The sequence below is a fragment of the Macrobrachium nipponense genome, chromosome 3, assembly GCF_015104395.2.
Source record: "Macrobrachium nipponense isolate FS-2020 chromosome 3, ASM1510439v2, whole genome shotgun sequence".
Classification (NCBI taxonomy): Eukaryota; Metazoa; Arthropoda; class Malacostraca; order Decapoda; family Palaemonidae; genus Macrobrachium; species Macrobrachium nipponense.
This window is the reverse complement of record NC_087202.1, coordinates 121,224,251-121,242,742: the sequence shown is the minus strand read 5'-3', so window position 1 is coordinate 121,242,742 and position 18,492 is coordinate 121,224,251. Positions and strand designations below refer to the sequence as shown.

The window sequence follows — 18,492 nt, the reverse complement described above, 5'->3', positions numbered from 1 at the left end:
AGACAACTGGCTCGTCCTCACTTCCTCAGAAAGTAAGTTTCTACAGGGCAGACAGTCTACACCCTTGCCAGAGCCTAGGGATTGTCATCAACTGATGGATATCTGATTTAGTTCCCAAGCAGACCATCAAGTATCTTGTTATGATCTTGGACACCGTGGCAGTGGGAGACATTCTTGGCACCCCCTAAATAGTCAACCTCAAAGAAGTTGCCAGGTGATTCTTGAGGAAGGAGAAATAACTACCTCAACAATGGCAAGTGCTACTGGGCCACCTTACACCCCTGGAGAAACTTGCTCCAAATGGGAGAATTCCTGGAGAAACTTGTCCCAAACAGGAGAAGCCATTTTCGATTACTTAAATGGCAACTGAAGCATCGTTGGTCATTTCCAGACAAACCAAATGATAATCCCCCTCAAGAATGAAGTTTGGAAAGACCTAAAGTGGTGGTTGTCAGATCACAATCTCCTTCAGGGAGTCTCACTGAATACTCCTCCCCCTAGAATTACTCCTGTTCTCAGACATGTGCCACAGAGGGTGGGGAGCTCATCTAGGGGGAGGGTATGCTTCTGGGACTTTGCTCCCAAATATGAACATAATGCACATCAACATGCTAGGGATGATGACATCATAGCTGGTGCTCCAACCTTCCATCAATGTCTGGAGGGGGTACTCAGTGGTGGTCATGAGTGACACCAGCACCGTAGTAGCCTACATAAGCAAGCAAAGGGGATGACTTCCCCCTTATTGTGCATCAATGCATGGGATCAAGCTGTGATGCAAGTACATTCCAGACAAAAAGAATCTCATGGCAAATCAACTGAGCCACCAAGACTAGGTCACAGGAGGGCAGAATGGTCCTGACACCAAGCAGTGACAGAGAACCCACTTAAACTGTGGTCATAGCAATGACTGATCTGTTTGCTACCCGACTGAATCAGAAGCTTCCCATCTTTTGCTCATCCCATTAGTGACAATGTAGCGCCTCAGTGGCGTGGTTGGTATGGTGTTTGCGTCCCACCTCGGTGGTCATGGGTTGGAATCTCGGTCATTCCATTGAGGAGTGAGAGATGTGTATTTCTGGTGATAGAAGTTCACTCTCGACGTGGTTCGGAAGTCACGTAAAGCCGTTGGTCCCGTCACTGAATAACCACTGGTTCCATGCAACATAAAAACACCATACAAACAAACAAACAATTATTGACAATGAAAGATGCAATCCAACACCCATGGGGCAACATGATGTCTACAGTCTTCCCTCTTCAGTTAAGTATTTGCGACCCCAAACCTTCTCACGACACTAGTAGGCCCCTATATGACCATGTGCCAAGTGGTTTGTGGATCTTCTATTGCTCCTGATAGACATCCCATGGCCCTCTCTTCTATCATAACTGCACATTCAAATATATCATTGACCAGTGCAGTCACTTCATCTCCACATGTGGAGGTTATCCAGCATCTCTTACAAGAGAGAGGCTTTTATTGCAGAACAGCAAGGGAGATGTCTGCCATCCTCTACACATCCTCAGCAAATGCCTGACCAGTGGGCCATTGTGCAATTAGCATTGTAGAAGGGGCAATTCTCTTTAATGTGTAGTGATGTGTTCCTGCATTGAGAGAAGGGCCTGGCTGTCTTTGTCGTGAACGAGTATTGTTCTGAGCTCACTCAAGTGTTCCACCTACATGGCTGGGCATGTCTACCTCCTCAAAAGTCTCTCGCCTTCCCTTTTGTCCCAGAATTCCTACCCAAGACAACATCCTTCATTTCAGATGTCTTGATTCCCTCCCTCTGTGACTTTGTTGGTGGAGAGCCAGACAAGATCTTGCAATGTCTAGTTCATGAGAAGGATGAAGAACCTCAAACCAGAGTGCGATTGCATTTTCATGAGAACAGGTTGCCATAAGGAGATATCCAAGAAAACGATTTCTTCTGGCTACAGGAGTTAATCCTTCTTTAGACAGTACAGTAAAATGGCCAGTCCAACACATGCACATTCATAAAGATTTTTCATCACTCACTGACATCTGCCCTACACCATACATTCTCATTACTCTGTGTTGCAACTCTGTCACTTTCACATCATACATCTTCACTACCCTCCATAATTATTATTAAATCTTGCGCAATTTTATTAGCTTTACTGACATGTTTATAAATAGCTTTACTCACACAGATCTATGTATGCCTCCTTCTCCTTCTGTCATCTTTCTTTCAGTCAATTTGACGATACAGTACCTTCCCAGGTAGTATACTGAACAATGTGTTACAACAGCATAACTCTTAAAATCTCACTCACATCACCTCTACCCTCACACAAAGGAATCATTATTCTTAATATACATTTCCTGGGAACCTATCTCTCATCTTTCTATCATCAAGAATACCTTTTACACATTAGCCATGCACTTGATTATGCTTTTGACTTGTATCATAGCAAAGCACTTATAATTCCATCAACCCATGCTGCCTTTCTACACCTCTTTAATTGCATTTCTTGTTTCTTGAACAGTCATTTGCATTACTGTTCAGTTTCACCTCTACACCTCTCTTTAACATCCTGTCAAAATATTCCATACACTACATTTTCTCCTGTCAGCATATTTTCATCTTTTATCCCATTTTTCACTCAGTATGCAGATGTAACAAAATAACTGGGTAAGATCATCAATAAGGAAGTGAAAATAGCATATAAGAAGGCAGAAGACAAATATATTGGGTTCAAGACACTTAAAGGAACAGAATATATGAGGTGCATGCAAAATTCCAGGATGATTCACCAAGTCAGTAGGGACTTTTATGATTTTAAGAGGTATGTATACGTATTCTCTCTTCTTCTATCTTATCTTCCAACCTCTCCTAATTATTGATTCATAGCGCAACTGCAAGGTTTTCCTCCTGTTACACCCTTCATACCTTTTACTGTCAATTTCCATTTCAGCCCTGAATGATCTCATAGGTTCCAGTGCTTGGCCTTTGGCCTAAATTATTTATTCAATTTAATTCTAGAGGGTGTGTAAATGTTATAAATACAGTAGTACCTCGAGATACGAAAGGCTCAACTTGCGAAAAATCCAAGTTACGAAAGCAAAGACGAAAAATTTTACTGCTCTACATACGAAAAGTTTTCAAGATACGAAAGGTTTCTGAAAGTCCGAGATTCGCCCCATAACAATTTTGAAACTCGCGCCGCACGCCGCCATCTTAGTTATCGTAGACTCGCCACCATCCTCCTGCTCTCCCATTGGTTCCTTGATGCTAGCCAGCCATGAGAATCCTTCTCTCTGATTGGACAGCATCCCTCCCATCATGCATCTTCTATACGTACGTGTTGGCGTGCCTTAGCTCGGCCACTTCGCACCCGAAACTTTACCGTACGCATTTGGCATTCGTTCGCTCCAACGATTTCGTTTAGTAACGTAAATTCGTTAGTGATTTCGTTGCAGTACATATTATCGTGTTGTGCGAAGACTGTATTATTACGTATTTGTGTAACTTTACGTAAATTAACGTAGTCATGGGTCCCAAGAAAGTTGAAATTCACGGAAAGAAGCGCATGCTGTCTCTGGAGACAAAGATGGAGATCATAAAGAGTACGAAGCTGGTATGCGATTGAGTGTGATCACAAAGGAATACGGCCGTAATCCGTCGACAATAAGCACCATCCTTAAACAGAAGGATGCATCAAAGCAACTACACCATCGAAGGGCATCACTATCTTGTCCAGCAAGAGGAGCCATGTGCACGACGAGATGGAACGGCTGCTCCTCGTCTGGATAAAAAGACAAAGAAATCGCTGGCGATACAGTAACGGAGACGGCAATCGCTCACAAGGCCAGTGCTATTTTCGGCGATTTGATTGCGCAGGCAGAAGACGACGGAGGGAAGGGACTTCAACGCAAACCCCAGAGTTCAAGGCTTCGCATGGCTGGTTCGAGAAATTCCGTAAACGGACTGGCATCCATTCGGTGGTGCGTCATGGGGAGGCTGCCAGCTCGGACACGAAAGCGCCGAAGCATTTAAGAAGACTTTCGACGAGATGATGACCAAGGAAGGCTACAGTTCTCAGCAGGTTTTCAACTGTGATGAGACTAGCCTTTTTTGGAAAAAAATGCCTCGTCGGACGTACATCACGGAGGAAGAGAAGAAGCTACCGGGCAATAAGCCTATGAAAGACAGGCTTACGCTCGCACTTTGTTCGAACAAGCCAGTGGGGATTGCAAGGTGAAGCCCCTACTGGTGTATCACTCCGAGACTCCTCGAGCCTTCAAGGCCACAAAGGGTTGAAGGAGAAGCTTCCAGTGATGTGGAGGGCTAATGCAAAAGCCTGGGTAACGAGGCTTTTATTTGTTCACAGAGTGGGTAAATTCTGTGTTATTTCGGCCCGATAGTGAAGAGTTTTTTGCAAGAGAAGCGCCTCCCCCTGAAATGTCTGCTGGTGTTGGACAATGCCCCTCCCCACCCTCCTGGCCTCGAGGAAGATATCCTAGCGGAGTATTCCTTCGTTAAGATTCTTTTTCTTCCGCCCAAACACCACCCCATGGACCAGCAAGTGATAGCAACTTTAAGAAGCTGTACACGAAACATCTTTTCAAAAGATGTTTCGACATCACCGATACCACAAACCTACCTTGCGGGAATTTTGGAAGGAGCATTTTGACATCGTCATATGCATCTGACTCATCTGACCAAGCATGGCAGGAGGTTTTCGAGGCGAGCCTTGAATTCCTCGTGGAGGAAACTCTGGCCTGATGCCATATCCGACCGAGACTTCGAGGGATTCGACGTGGGCGAAGCTGGTGCTACTGAGTCCGAAACAGTTGACGATCCCGAAACTGTTTTGGAACCAGATCTTGACGAGATCGTTGCACTCGGCAAGTCCATGGGGCTGGTCGTCGACGAGGACGACATCAACGACCTTCTCGAGAAGCACCAAGAGGAGCTTACGACGGATGACCTGAAGGAGTTGGAGGCCATGCAACATAACGTCGTTCAAGAGGAGTTCTCCAGCAGCGGCGATGAAGAGGAGGAGCCTATGACAACGGCAGAAATTAAGGAGGTCTTAGCCGCTTTTCATAAAGTGCAATCGTTCATAGAAAAAAGACACCCCGAAAAGGCTCACACAGGTCGTAATGCTTGCCGTAATTTCGATGACGTTTGCCTGAGTCGTTTCAGGAACATTGTCAAAAGCAGGCAGAAGCAATCTTCCTTGGATAGTTATTTTTTAAAGAGGCCTTCAGCATTAGCAGGAGTAAGCAAAAAGGAAGAACCAGGTGATAAAAAACAGAAAGTTGAAAGCAAAAAGGAAGAACCAAGTGATGAAAAACAGAACGTTGAAAGTGGTGATGAAGTTGAAATTCTGTAAAAAGAAAAAAAAAAGCCTACGTAAAAATAAAAATAAAAGTTAAAAATAAAAAAAAAGAAAAAAAAAATTTATTTACGTAATTCTTAGATTTTTGTAAGTGTTACAGTTTTGTTAATGTTTTTCGTAAATTTTATTTTTATAATTTTCCTTAAATTTTTTGTGTTTTTGTAAAGTTAAGTGTACGTACGTACGTACGTTATCTGCCGTTTGTCCTCCTCCTCCTCCTCTGCCGCCACTTTCGGAGATAGCCTCACTCGAAAGGTAAGCTTCGACATTTTACGTTACAGTAATAATATTTCTTGTACACTAATTATACACTTTATTTACAGGTTTGGATTTTTATTCTTAATTTAGGTATTGAATGGTCCAAATTGTTGTAGTATTTCATTGTTTATAGGTCAATTTAGCTTTATTATGAAATTTAATGGGGTGTTTTTGGAGGGCTTGGAACGGATTAGCCATTTTACATGTAAAATGTGTTCCAAGATACGAAAAACTCATTATACGAAGGCCGCCTCGGAACGGATTAATTTCGTATCTCGAGGTACTACTGTATGTAATAAAATTAAGTAAAGCACTGGTAATTACACCAGACTTGAATAAACTGATTTACAAGTAAAAAAAGGTCTACACTTATAGTACTTACCACATAAAATGTCAACATATGCAGGCAGTTCTACGTCTAATGCAGCTGTTGGAAGACTAACTTCCTTTAGAAGTTCTTCCACTTCACCAGGCCACTCTTGCATCAAACTGTCAATATCTGGCATTCGCCTGAAATTATACCATTTATTAAACTTTCGATAGAAGCAATGCATTTATGAATTCAACTTTACTTTTCACATAATCAAACCATCTCAAAAACACTAACAGACCCCTTCTCCAGTACTAACCCTTTTACCATATGGTCTACAGAACTCCACATTTCTTATTTCAGTTACTGTTGTGCTACTACATTTCATCTCTGCAGTGTCAGATTTTTTTCTTTGATACTTATTCAACATCCACATTTCAGACCCATGAAGGAAAGTACTAATCTCAGTCATCCCTTCATGCATTCCCACCTTGGCTTCCACAGACACGAAAAGTTTCTCCCCCATCTTTTGCAGATAATTTTCTCCTATTTCACACACTCACTAGTTTCTGCAGTTGCTCTTCTTTATATCCACTCTGTACTATATATCAAATGCAAACATCACCTATTTCACACTCAGTTCATGATGAATTTTCATATCCTGAAACTTTGCACAAAAGGCTAATTTTTTTCTCTCTTTTGTATCAGTTTCCATAAGGATGTTAAATAACATAGGAGACATAAAAAAACTCCACATTTCAAAATCACTTACCCAAACTAATCACACTCTTGCTTAAATAGTTTTACCTGCAGTTTCCGCTCCATTTAAAGCTTCTTAATCACAATTAAATTACAGTATCTTCTACAACAGAGATCATCAATGCCCTCCATATTGCATTTACAAATTCTTCACAAGGTTTTGCTAGATCTATGTATAGTGTTCCATTTAGCTTCTCCCCTTTACTTTGCTCTGAAATTCCTCCCATGCATTTTTACGAATAAACATTTGATCCATACTTTCCACTTCCTTGTCTAAACTAACACTATTCTTCCCTGATCAATCCTTTTGTAACCCATCTTATTTTCTCAAATTTTAGTACATTTCTTTACCATAGTACTCCCCTCCACTGGACATAGCTTGCACACACTTCTTAGCCACTCAAGACACAATTGTCCCTACTATAGTATTGGGAGGAAATATAAACTAAAACTTACTTGCTGTAATGGACAGTCGGGGGAGGTTTTGCTCTATGCAGGTCACTGATATCTCGAACCCACTTTTCAATAACTTTGGGATTCTTCTCTGCATTTTCCACTGTCTTTATTGGCTGAAAATTAAAAAAATATAATTATATCATCAGTGGGTGACAGTGGAGTTTACACAATACTTAAAATATTTCTCTCACCCCTGGAAGGGGTAGTTTGTGGATTAAAAATTTGGCATTTTGTCATCTTGGCAAATCTTTTGGTTAGTAATCTTTTTTAATGCTTTAGTAAACGGTAGGGCTCAAGCACAGTAGTGAATCCATGGGGTTCTCAATCCTCCTGTTAATTGTCATTTAAAAAATAGCTCCAGTACAGGAATTAAAGACCAGTTATGAAAACACTTGCTCTTATCAATTTCACATCACTTTCAAGCATCTAAAGCAACCTTTGTTGTAAGATAATTACGTAATTATATATGAAACACCTTGAAAGTCATGAAAAAATTTTTTCCTCATGATGGACTTGAGACTTAGAGCTAAGGATGACTGTGGATAACATTTAAATTTTTCCTTGTTCAACAATGCTTCCTCACAAAATGAGATCTAATCTGCAACTTACAACAGACTTTGCTGTTGTGTGCTTGGCTAAAGCACGGAGCTGCAAGTCCAGTACAGTTGGATCACTTTGCTTTGCACTTGGTTCATCAAGCACTTCAAGGCCAACAAGGGTTGGCTTATCGTCAGGTGGTGGGATCTGGAAAAAAAGACAAAAAGCTTTAGTAGTAGTAGTAACACCAACAGTCATGCACTTGTACTTTTGAGGTGAAGAAATTCACCTTTCAAGATATCAGTAACAACAATGTATATTTTTTGTTAAAAGATTATTTTTACTGCATGCCTAAGTAATACAAAGTTCATCTGAAGATATTCTGAGTGTGACAAAAGAATTATAATTTATTTACTGACCCATATTAAGTTTGTGAACTGCAGTTTGGTGCTGTTTTGTTCTTGAGTTTGTATTCTGTTGGTTTCATAGATTGCTATGTTCTGTAAACATACTAGTACTATCCCAATCAAATATGGAATCATACTAGATGGTTTGATTCATAATATTTTTGGTTCAAGCTATTTCAGCGTGATTACAGCAAGCTTATTCTATATTAAACCGTCGCTAAACAACAAAATTCAATTGACCATGATGCTAAAAAATGTAACACATTAACACTGGTAGGTCAAATGAAAAGCAACTAAAAATTTATTTCTTGCTTTACAATCTTTGATTGTTTTTAACCGGTTTCCTGCTGGCACTAGAAGATTATCCTATTATTAAGACCTAAGGTTTGTTAGCCATGAAAAATACAATTTGATTAAAAATTTGTCATTTCCCTACTGACCAATGATTATGTATTCCCGAGATGATTTCCATGTTACAAATCTAATAGCAGCTTGTGCCCTACACTATATTATCAGCACAGTAGTATACTGTTTAATGAATAGGTTTAAGAATAATATCTGTTATTTAATACAGACCCATCCTTTTACAAAATAAATGCCCACTCCCTAACCCCTCACTTCCTGGAATACGTCTGGACAAGTTAGCTATAGATTAAAGTCATCAACATGCTGGCACAGGCTCTTGTTCTAGGGCAGCCCATAAGTCTGGACAAAACATGGAATGATTTAACTGCTGCTATTGTCACTAGAGGTGCCACCAAGAGGATTACCTGCCAGGTGGAAAATCTTGTTTTCTTTTGGATTATGTCTGAGGAACTGCTGATCGTAGGACTAGGCAAATGTAAACAGCTGGGTCTGTATAAAAGGTTTTGCTAAAAATGGGATACAGTGTTCCCCCTTATTCGCGGGGGTTGCATACCAGACACCCCCCACAAATAGTTAGAATCCACGGATAGTTGAAGCCCCTATAAAAATGCTTTAAACTGCCCATTTTGTTTGTTAAAACTCCAGAAAACCCCATTAAAAATGTTTATACCTAGTTTTTTTAAATAGTTTTACCACAAAAAGTGCATTTTATGATGAAATTGATAAAAATTAAAAATAAACTTTGTGGATAATTCTCATAGAAAAATACAGCAAATAGGAGAATATTCGGTGAATAATGGGTACTACTATATGTTCCAGAGAGAAATCCGCAAATATGGTAAACACATACAGTACATGACTTTTTAAAAATATTTTTAGAAAAATCTACAAAATGACCAGAATTACCTTTATAAAAGCATCTATGTCTCCAACTGCTGGAATGTAGTCTGGAATATATGGCCTTAATCGGTGTTCTAGTTCAATTGCCTGAGGTGTGTAGCGGGTGATGTAAGAAAAGAGCTCACTAATTTCGGCACTGACGCTGAGGTGCTCATAATCTGCTGGATCGTATGCCCTGTTGAAAAGATAAATGCATGTCATCATTATATAGAATACTACAATATTCATTCTTCATTACTACTTCTGTAATTTGCCAGGCTACTTTTATGGAAATATAATAAAAATGTTAGGATTTGCACTTTCAATAATATTAATAAATAACATTTTAGATGCTACGTATTGCCTAGGAGGAAACCAAGACCATTTTTCTTGTAAGCTTTATTGTTGCACAATTACAGCATGCTATAATCTAATATTTTTTATATAATACAGCAACTGCAATTCCCTATAGTATAAGCCTGAATATCCTGCTAGAACAGCAACGGTGCATCACATTCTCCGAGGTGGTTTTGCCAGCCAACCCTAATCAATATACAGAATACGTACTCTATAGTATGCACTGTTTTACATGCCTCTTACATTTACCCATCTGTGGCATGGTCAAAGTGAGCTTGTACAGGTACTAGGCCACGACCTGGCCTATGTCTAGGTCATATGTTTGAATATTTTTGTGAGCCTTGCCCTTTTCTCATGTTAATGTTAACCTAACTGTTTGTTAATGTACGTACGAATCTTATCTTATGGTACTTTATTCTTCACTTGCTTGATATTCTTCATCTCCTACCATTGTTCTTTCAATTTCCTCCCCTGCTTGATTCTCCTTTAAATATTAGGCTTTTATTTTTAATGTACCTTATACAGTCTCACTTTTGAGCTGTCTTGTATATGTATCATCACACCTATACATAATTGTGTGTGTATATGTACAGTGATTACGCTAACACACAAAAGGTAGAATTTCTCCAAAATACCAACATCTCTGTTGCAACAGAAATCATGTCAATAATTGTGGGCAACTTGTGAACTATTATAATACCAAAGTGGCAGTGGCAATGGCAGACATGATGAGAGTGGCTACTCTAAAGGGTAGACAGGTTACATGAAACTTATCTGGTTGTTTCATATATGTAAAAAAAACTAACATATGAAAATTGAATGCCATTTTCTCCTGTTCACAAAAACTAAATGATCATGTTACATTGGCATATTCATTAGTCTGGAGAACCACCACTCACTGTAATAACAAACTGTGTGACTCTTTCATAGCTTCATTTTTAATATCTGAATACCCATGCAAGTGAAAACCAGTAGTATTAAAAATTTACAGGGGGGCTGTAAGGTGTTCATCACAAGGAAAATGTCATACATTAGCCGCTCACCCTTCAGGAGGTGGAGCATGTCCATCGTCATCATCGTCATCAATGTCATCATCATCGCCTCCTGGTTCACCTGCAGGATGTGCTAGTGGTAAGGGTTGTCCATGACCACTCATTTCATCAATACCCTAAAAGAAGGAATCATTTATGTTACTTTTATTTAGGATTAACACATTCCAGATAATGTAATAGTAACTTGGCTTGTGCTAAAAGTAAAGTAAGAATGTTACTTTTTGCCATGAGGAAAAAATATATGTATATACCTATATACTGAGAGACAGCCATGATGAAATTATGAAGGTTTTACTGATAAATAATCATAATGGGCATAGTGAATACCAGGCAAAACAGTATTCTGCTATACTCCTCTCCTTTTTGCCTTTGTTTAATGCAGCAAGGAAGATCCCAAATAGAAAAATATGCTAATGACTCCTCAGACTCTACTTCTCTTTCTGTACACTTTCTTATTATCACCATAAAAATTACATTAACTATTATTGTGTCAGCTTCCACACCATGGGCTTAGTACAAAGTAAAAACCAGATAAATCATGCAAGACACTTTTTTACAACAGAGAAGTTGAAACTGAGAAAGGGCGAGAGATGCACTGAAGCTTACTTACCATGTTATGAAAAAAGTTTGCATTTTAACTTTACAGTTCTCACTTTAGTTTTTAATATATAGTATCTGAATCTAAAGACTAGCCCGACTTTACAAAAGCTTTCTCTACTGCCTATTAGACTGGAGAGGCCTTTCACAACAAAGACCAATTTATTTAATAGGTAACTATTTAGTGCTTGTCACACTGGAAGTTCCACGTTGGCCGAGTGCATTTCGCTCTCGGCTACCAATCCGGTGGTCCGAAGTTTGATTCTCGGCTCGGCCAACGCGGAGCCAGAGGAATTTATTTCTGGTGATAGAATTTCATTTCTCGATACAATGTGGTTCGGATCCCACAATAAGCTGTAGGTCCCGTTGCTAGGTAACCAACTGGTTCCTAGCCACATAAAAATATCTAATACTTTGGGCCAGCCCTAGGAGAGCTGTTAATCAGCTCAGTGGTCTGGTAAAACTAAGATATACTTATCACACTGAACTGTTTAAAATACGGTACAGAGAAGTGACATGATTTTCATTTTAGTTATCCTTATATGTCATCTCTGTGAGCATGAATTCAACAATCTTGTAAAACAAAATTATTGGTATTTATTTGGTAATGGTCACAGAGCTATATGAAAAATGTTTAGGAAACTGTACATTTGTACAATAACACGAACTCTGTTGTACATATAAAGAACTTGAATTTAAGAAGGAAGATATACTTTTGTTTAATACAGCAGGGATTGAAAGTTAGCCTAAAATTTTAATTTTTAACGGTGTCAGTCTGATAGATAGCACAGCCTAAAATTTTAATTCTTAACGGTGTCAGTCTGATAGATAGCACTGTGTAACCAAGGGAATCCGTACCATATTATACATACCGATATACAAACTTCATAGCTTCATCTAAAGAAGACCACGCTCCATTAGATGATTATAATCAACAAGTGTTTCAACACCATATAATATTTATTGCCAAAAGCAAAATATGGAAGGGTTCTATCAAAGTACAGCTCACAATGGGCAAAGACATCCTAGCAAAGAAATCAACTTGATTCAAGATGTCTTTGTTGACTGCACTGAATCAAGGTAATATGAATAAATGCTGTTCATGGGTAAAACAAACTTGGGTAACGAGTACGTATTTAGATTATTTTTCAACATCAAAGAATGAATGACAACGGTATCCATGAACATATCATTAACATTTCTGATTTTACAATAGGAAACTCTCAACTACTCATCAAAATAAAAAAAAATAATAACCTCCCTCAGCTGAGGAGCAGACCAGCATAAATATAAGTGCCCTTGCCATTTGGGTATTCACAACTGAGAGTGGAAATTCCTGTTGTGTTGTGTACATAAACACCAAAATTAATAAAATATAAGAGACAAAGTCTAAAATTCTACACACTCCTTTGGTATTTACTAAGGGAGTAAAATAAGCATAGGAATTTATCCTGAACAATTTCTTTTTTCCAAGAAAAAATAACAGGTGTTAGTGAGAACCAAGGAAATAAGGAAATTGGTGTACATTTTGAGTGTTATTTCGAGAGCTATCTCTTTTGCTGAGCAATTGTGTGATATCATTTTAGTATACTACATACTAGTGTGGGAAGAAAGCACTAAGTATCACTTGACACCACCTCTGGTACAGGTAAGATGATCTTAGAACATGTCAACAATTTTTTACTCCTTCACTAAGGTGTTGTTTTCTATTCATGTTCCTCCAATCAAAGTCTTCTACTGTATTGCTTTTGGGGAAATTTTCCTCTTGAAACATAAACCTTTTGCTACTTTGTATCAGTTCCTGTTAGTTGCATCACCATTAATTTGCAATAAGCATGAAAGAATTTTGTTAAAATAATACATAAAGGAAGTACAAAACAAGGACTTAATCATAATCTTATGTAAATCAATTTCTGTACAGCAATTACAGAAGTTCTACAACAGTATACCATAAGCAAATAAATTGAAGACAATTACCAAAAAAGCATATAGTCACTGGTCTAGATCAAAAGTCAGTTATATGATGAATAAAACTGTAACTGACAGAGAAAATCATATCTAATTTAGGGCATCCAAATGTGCAGAGAACTAAACTATCTAAGGTAAATTTACTGTTTACATAGACTATAAAGTATGAATTCTCAGAATAAAAAGGTAAAAGATTCATAATTAACAATCAAACCAGTAAAGTAAAAAAACTGATTAACAAAAAGCAGGCCTAATATTTTTTTGTGCAATAACTAAACATACTAATATTTCAATCACAGTACTAAATTAATGAATGACTGTCATAAAACTGGATGGATTGCTGGGTCAATGACAGTCCATGATTAGAATTAAAATTAACTGACAAAATCTGTTTGATAAGAATGCAACCCATTTGATGGGTAGAACGAATTAAATGCTGAAGAAGATGCATGATACATTATTCTTCTCTCACAGAGGGGAGTTACCTGAAAAGCACCAATGCTACTCTTGCAAAAGCCTCTTCGGTTGATATTCACTTTTCAAACTTCCATCAAGCAGTTATTTAAATGTCAATAACCTCAACATAACAATAGCAAGCTGTTATACTAGTGAAATATTATCCTGGAAAACGATTTGTTTCAGCTTTCTATCTTTTTTCTTTTATTCTTCCTTGGACAATGTTATCACTGGAGTTTCTTTTTACCTGTCCCTAGGTCTCTTTACCCAATCTATATCTTCTCTTATTATTTTCAAATTAGTGTTGTTGAGTTTAGAAAGATGCACAAGGACTGTATGGACGATAATACTCCTCCTTTTTTCCAAGGTAGTTTGCACACAAAACTTACATGTGCTTTACACCATCCACTGTGTACTCTGCCTTATTCTACCTACAGCCTTTACTTATACATTCTGAAATACATTACTGTTCATATCATGACTATAACAGGTAACTTGTGTACTACTCAAGCATCTTTTCATATTGTAATGAACTTACTTTTTACAATACACCAGCCTATGTTACCCATCTCTCGTCAGTTTTTCCCCCCCGAAACTTTGGCAAATTTGATTTTGCTTCTTCTGATATCTGTCACTAAGGCTTAATTTTTGTGCGATTATTTACTCTCTTAAAGATCATCTAATCCCCCTATTTTTATTGAGAGTGATGCTGATACATCTGCCTATTTCCCTATTTATAGCTATGTCCTGGTGAATTATCTTTATCTTTGCTTGTTTTTTCTTTGATGACCTTCTTTATATCCTATACCATCATTATCTCTCATGAGATCAAGGTATTGTCATTAATTCTCCATTGAATACTCAGCCTTTGCTCTGGATTTTATTCCAGTTTCTCTTAATTATGTCTACATACAATCAATGGCATCCCCAAAAAACTATAAGTGACAAAATGCTAAGGTATTCTAAACTATGTAAATATAAAGGTGACATTAAATTGTGGGTCTTAATTTCATAATTTCAATTTAGTTTGTAGAATCTTTATGTTGAAGTTTGGATTAGATGTTTAGATGTGGATTTATGAACTGCAGCAAACCCTTCAATAACATATATTAGGAAGTTAACATAGATACATTGAAAAGTGAGGTCACGTCACATAATGTACGTATGTGTTTACAAATAATCCGACATTGGTAGATATTGTCACCAAGTGGAGTGCAAATTCCATTTCCAATTGCAGAATTCACTTTTGGGTTTGATATCACATAGTGTAGTTGTGGCATCCAAAGTGTAAGGACATGCATTCATTATATCAATACTGAATGAATTCTCAGCCTTTTCTGAATCAGCTCAAATAAAATAAAACTTTTAGAATTTCACTGAACCCCATGCATAACTGGCATCAAACAACAAGTACTTTGGCCAAGTGCTGTAAAGGCACAAAAATCTATGAGAAAAGTGCATTTTATACAATAAAATAAAACTGTATTAGCAGCATGTTTTAGCACATCTCAGACCTGTGATGTGTCAGTACCAATGCAGTTTTTAACTCATTAACAGCTCCTCCTGTCCTTTAAGAAGATTTGAGAGAATTAATCGCAAAGTCTGTAACGGATAGGTAACAGTAAACCAGCACACACAGTTTTCTCTAAACCTATACAGCTAAGTTCTAAGGCATTATTGATCGCATCTCAAGGGGAATGAAATCAAGGTCACACTGCAAACGTGAATAAAGCAATAATGGAAAATTAGAGACAGCTGCTACACGACATAAAATTCTTACAGTTGTCTCCGCCATGCCTCCTTCCTCATCCGTTTCGTCTCCTTGAGACCCATTCATCTGAAAGTGGGAAGGACCCTGGTGGTGTGGGGATGTGGGGGCAAGGTGAGGGGGAGGTGGAGCATGTGAGGGCCCAGGATGGTATGGATCTTCATCGTCAACCTCACCATCACCATCACCATCCCCACTATTCCCAAATTGTTCCACTGCATCATCATCCTCTACCCCATCCCTCATTGCTCCTCTTAAATCACTACTAGAATCATCACCAACACTAGATGAAGAAGGTCCCAACTGCCCATCATGAAGGGCTGGAGTGGCTCCAGCACCACCCTGCGGTCACAAGGTGTTTTGCAAGTTAAATAAGCACAAAAGAAGTAGATTCAAGAGCATAGTGAATAACTGCTTCCAAGGATAGAAAGTAATACTCCAACACTAGCCCCGAAAAAGACGAATTCACTTAATCTAAAAGGTCACAAGTTATAACACAAAATTTACATAAAAGTCTTTCCATCTGGTGGGTAGGACATCAACATTCTGAAATTTAATAGATTATTGCATTTTGGCATTATTTATGAGAGATATACAGTAGCTTTAAAGCCACCTTATACATTAAAGATAGATCCTTTATTACAGCACTACAAATCATAAAAAAAACTTCAAAATAAAATTAATCTGGAGACACAACATGACAGTTAAACACTTCACCATTATGGATTTGTGAAACTTCTAAGCATCTATGATATTCTCAACCAAACCAATATAGAAATAAAAATTTGTTTCCATAAAACTTTCAAATTTCACTTATTTCTTCTCGATGCAAAAAAACTGGTATTCGCCAAACATGCTGTGCTCCGATTTGATCACATTTCATTAAACCAAATTGGCATTCACCTTTCTACTAATAACTCTACACACCAAGATTTTAAGGTTATACAGTTACATCTTAAGGCCTCAGAAATTACTATGTAGTTCATAATCATCTGAGCCATTTATGATGACAGCAACTCAGGCTTCAATGCACATGAACAAAACATAAAATCAAACTTCATCCAGTTTAATGCAATTTTCTTTTATCTTACAAATGCAGAAATATTCACCTTACATTTCACTAGCATTGTCTCTACTTTCACCTCCTACTGACTTTTCTAACGTATAGGTATACAGCAAGATCTTTAAAATTTTTATTAGCACTTTAATAGTCAAAACTAGAGGGAATTTAATAAATATTGCATTACAATCTTTTATGTAATACCTGTACACTAGTCATTTGTATGAGTTTATCTATATAGTATATGTATTGTCTTTTATTTTTCTTACATCAGAACCTGTTTTATAAATATACAGTATATGTGTGTGTGTGTTTAAAAATACAGGCAACCCCTGGTTATCAAAGCACCCTTATGGCGAGCCTTATGATGCACCATAAGAACCCTTATGGCGCGCCTTAAGAACCATCCTTATGGCGCCTATAACCGGGACTCAACCCGTTGTGGTCGCTAGACATGCCCCATAAGACCGGATCGCTGATAACCGAGTCAGCCAACAACCAGGGACTGCCTGTATCTGAGTCTCAACAGGGAATCGTGTGAAATGTTCCATATCTTCCCTTGTTTTAATATATAATTTTTCAATAGTTTTACAAGGTGAGACAAAAGTTGATATAATGATACTTTATTTTGTAAATAATTTTTATGGTAAGTTAATAAATCTTCAGTCTTGTATAAAATGTTTGGGAAATGTTTTTCATAGGAAAGTAGAGAAATTTTCAATTCTTGCTGACTTCAACTTGCCATTTTAACATTTCAATGGTAAGCAGTCTCCAGTTATCGGCCGACTCAGTTATTGGTGATCTGGTTTCATGGCGCTTGTCTGGTGTCATTAAATCAGCTATTTATGGGATTTGCAGACAATTTTTCAAAAAACCATCATTCAAAAGGCAATTGTTCAAAAAGTTTTTTTCGAAAACCAAATATTTGAATGTATAATTGTTCGAATTTACAATTGATCGAAATACAAAATATTCAAATAAGCCGTTTTTCTAAATTAACATTGTTCAAGTCCGTAACACACTTTACCTAGCCATATAGGAGAATAGGATTAATATAAGCGAATAGGTTTAATGTTAATTAACGACAAATGTAATTTAAATTTATTAAAGTTTTCTTAACATATCTTTGCACAATTCATTTTAAAAAAACATAATTTTAAAAGCAATTAAAAATTAAATATACAAACATAAAAAGGAAATCAGACATTTTAAAAGCAAATCAGACATTTTAAAAGCAATTAAAACTTAAAAACTTGAAAAGATAAAAACAAAAAGGGTAACAGACACTTTAAAAGTAATGAAATCTTGAGCATACTAACATAAAAAGGAAATAAGAAATTTTATTAGGTACAGCCTTAGATTATGGACTACTGCACGAAGACATTTGATCTCGTCTTGATATTCTTCAAAGGTGTCAACTAGTTTCTTAAGACGTCTTGCGCTTTCTTTATATTTCTGGGTGCTTCTTTCACATTCTTCTCCACTATTTAATTTTGCAAATTTAATTTCATTAAGAGATTGTTCTCTCTTAAGGGATTCAATGAATTTCCACAATGATGGGTAGGTAGCGGCAACTTGTTGAGAAAATGCTCGAAGCCAACCCTCAATCGCATTGTTTGTCTTGGGGAGTTCATTCTTAACTCTTTCAAAGCAGGACCAAATTCTTACATCAAACAAAGGTGAACAGCGAGCATTTCATCTAACTGGTCGACCAAGCCAGGTATCTTCAAATTAATCTATTACCGGAAGTAATTCAGGTGAAGATAACTCTTCTTCTACTAAATTTTCAAAACTTTCAATGACTCTTTCTTTTGGGATAAAGGCCAATGTTAATAGCATTCAAATTTTTATTGTAAACTTCACCTTAGTATCATATTGTACTTTTAAACCAACAC

At 37.4% G+C, this 18,492-nt stretch overlaps 2 protein-coding genes across 2 annotated transcripts in view; one reads left to right on the top strand and one right to left on the bottom strand.

The window, feature by feature from the left end:
* Positions 1–18,492, top strand: part of LOC135222013 (exportin-7-like) — a 364,750-nt gene that overhangs the window by 235,784 nt on the left and 110,474 nt on the right. The window lies entirely within an intron of this gene.
* Positions 5,931–15,893, bottom strand: LOC135222010 (intraflagellar transport protein 46 homolog). The gene is made up of 6 exons (XM_064260136.1): positions 15,550–15,893; positions 10,740–10,864; positions 9,367–9,535; positions 7,760–7,894; positions 7,151–7,263; positions 5,931–6,135 (listed from the first exon to the last, which is right to left on the bottom strand). Exons 1-6 carry the CDS (start codon positions 15,781–15,783, stop codon positions 5,946–5,948), a joined length of 966 nt encoding a protein of 321 aa, XP_064116206.1. The 5' UTR covers positions 15,784–15,893; the 3' UTR covers positions 5,931–5,945.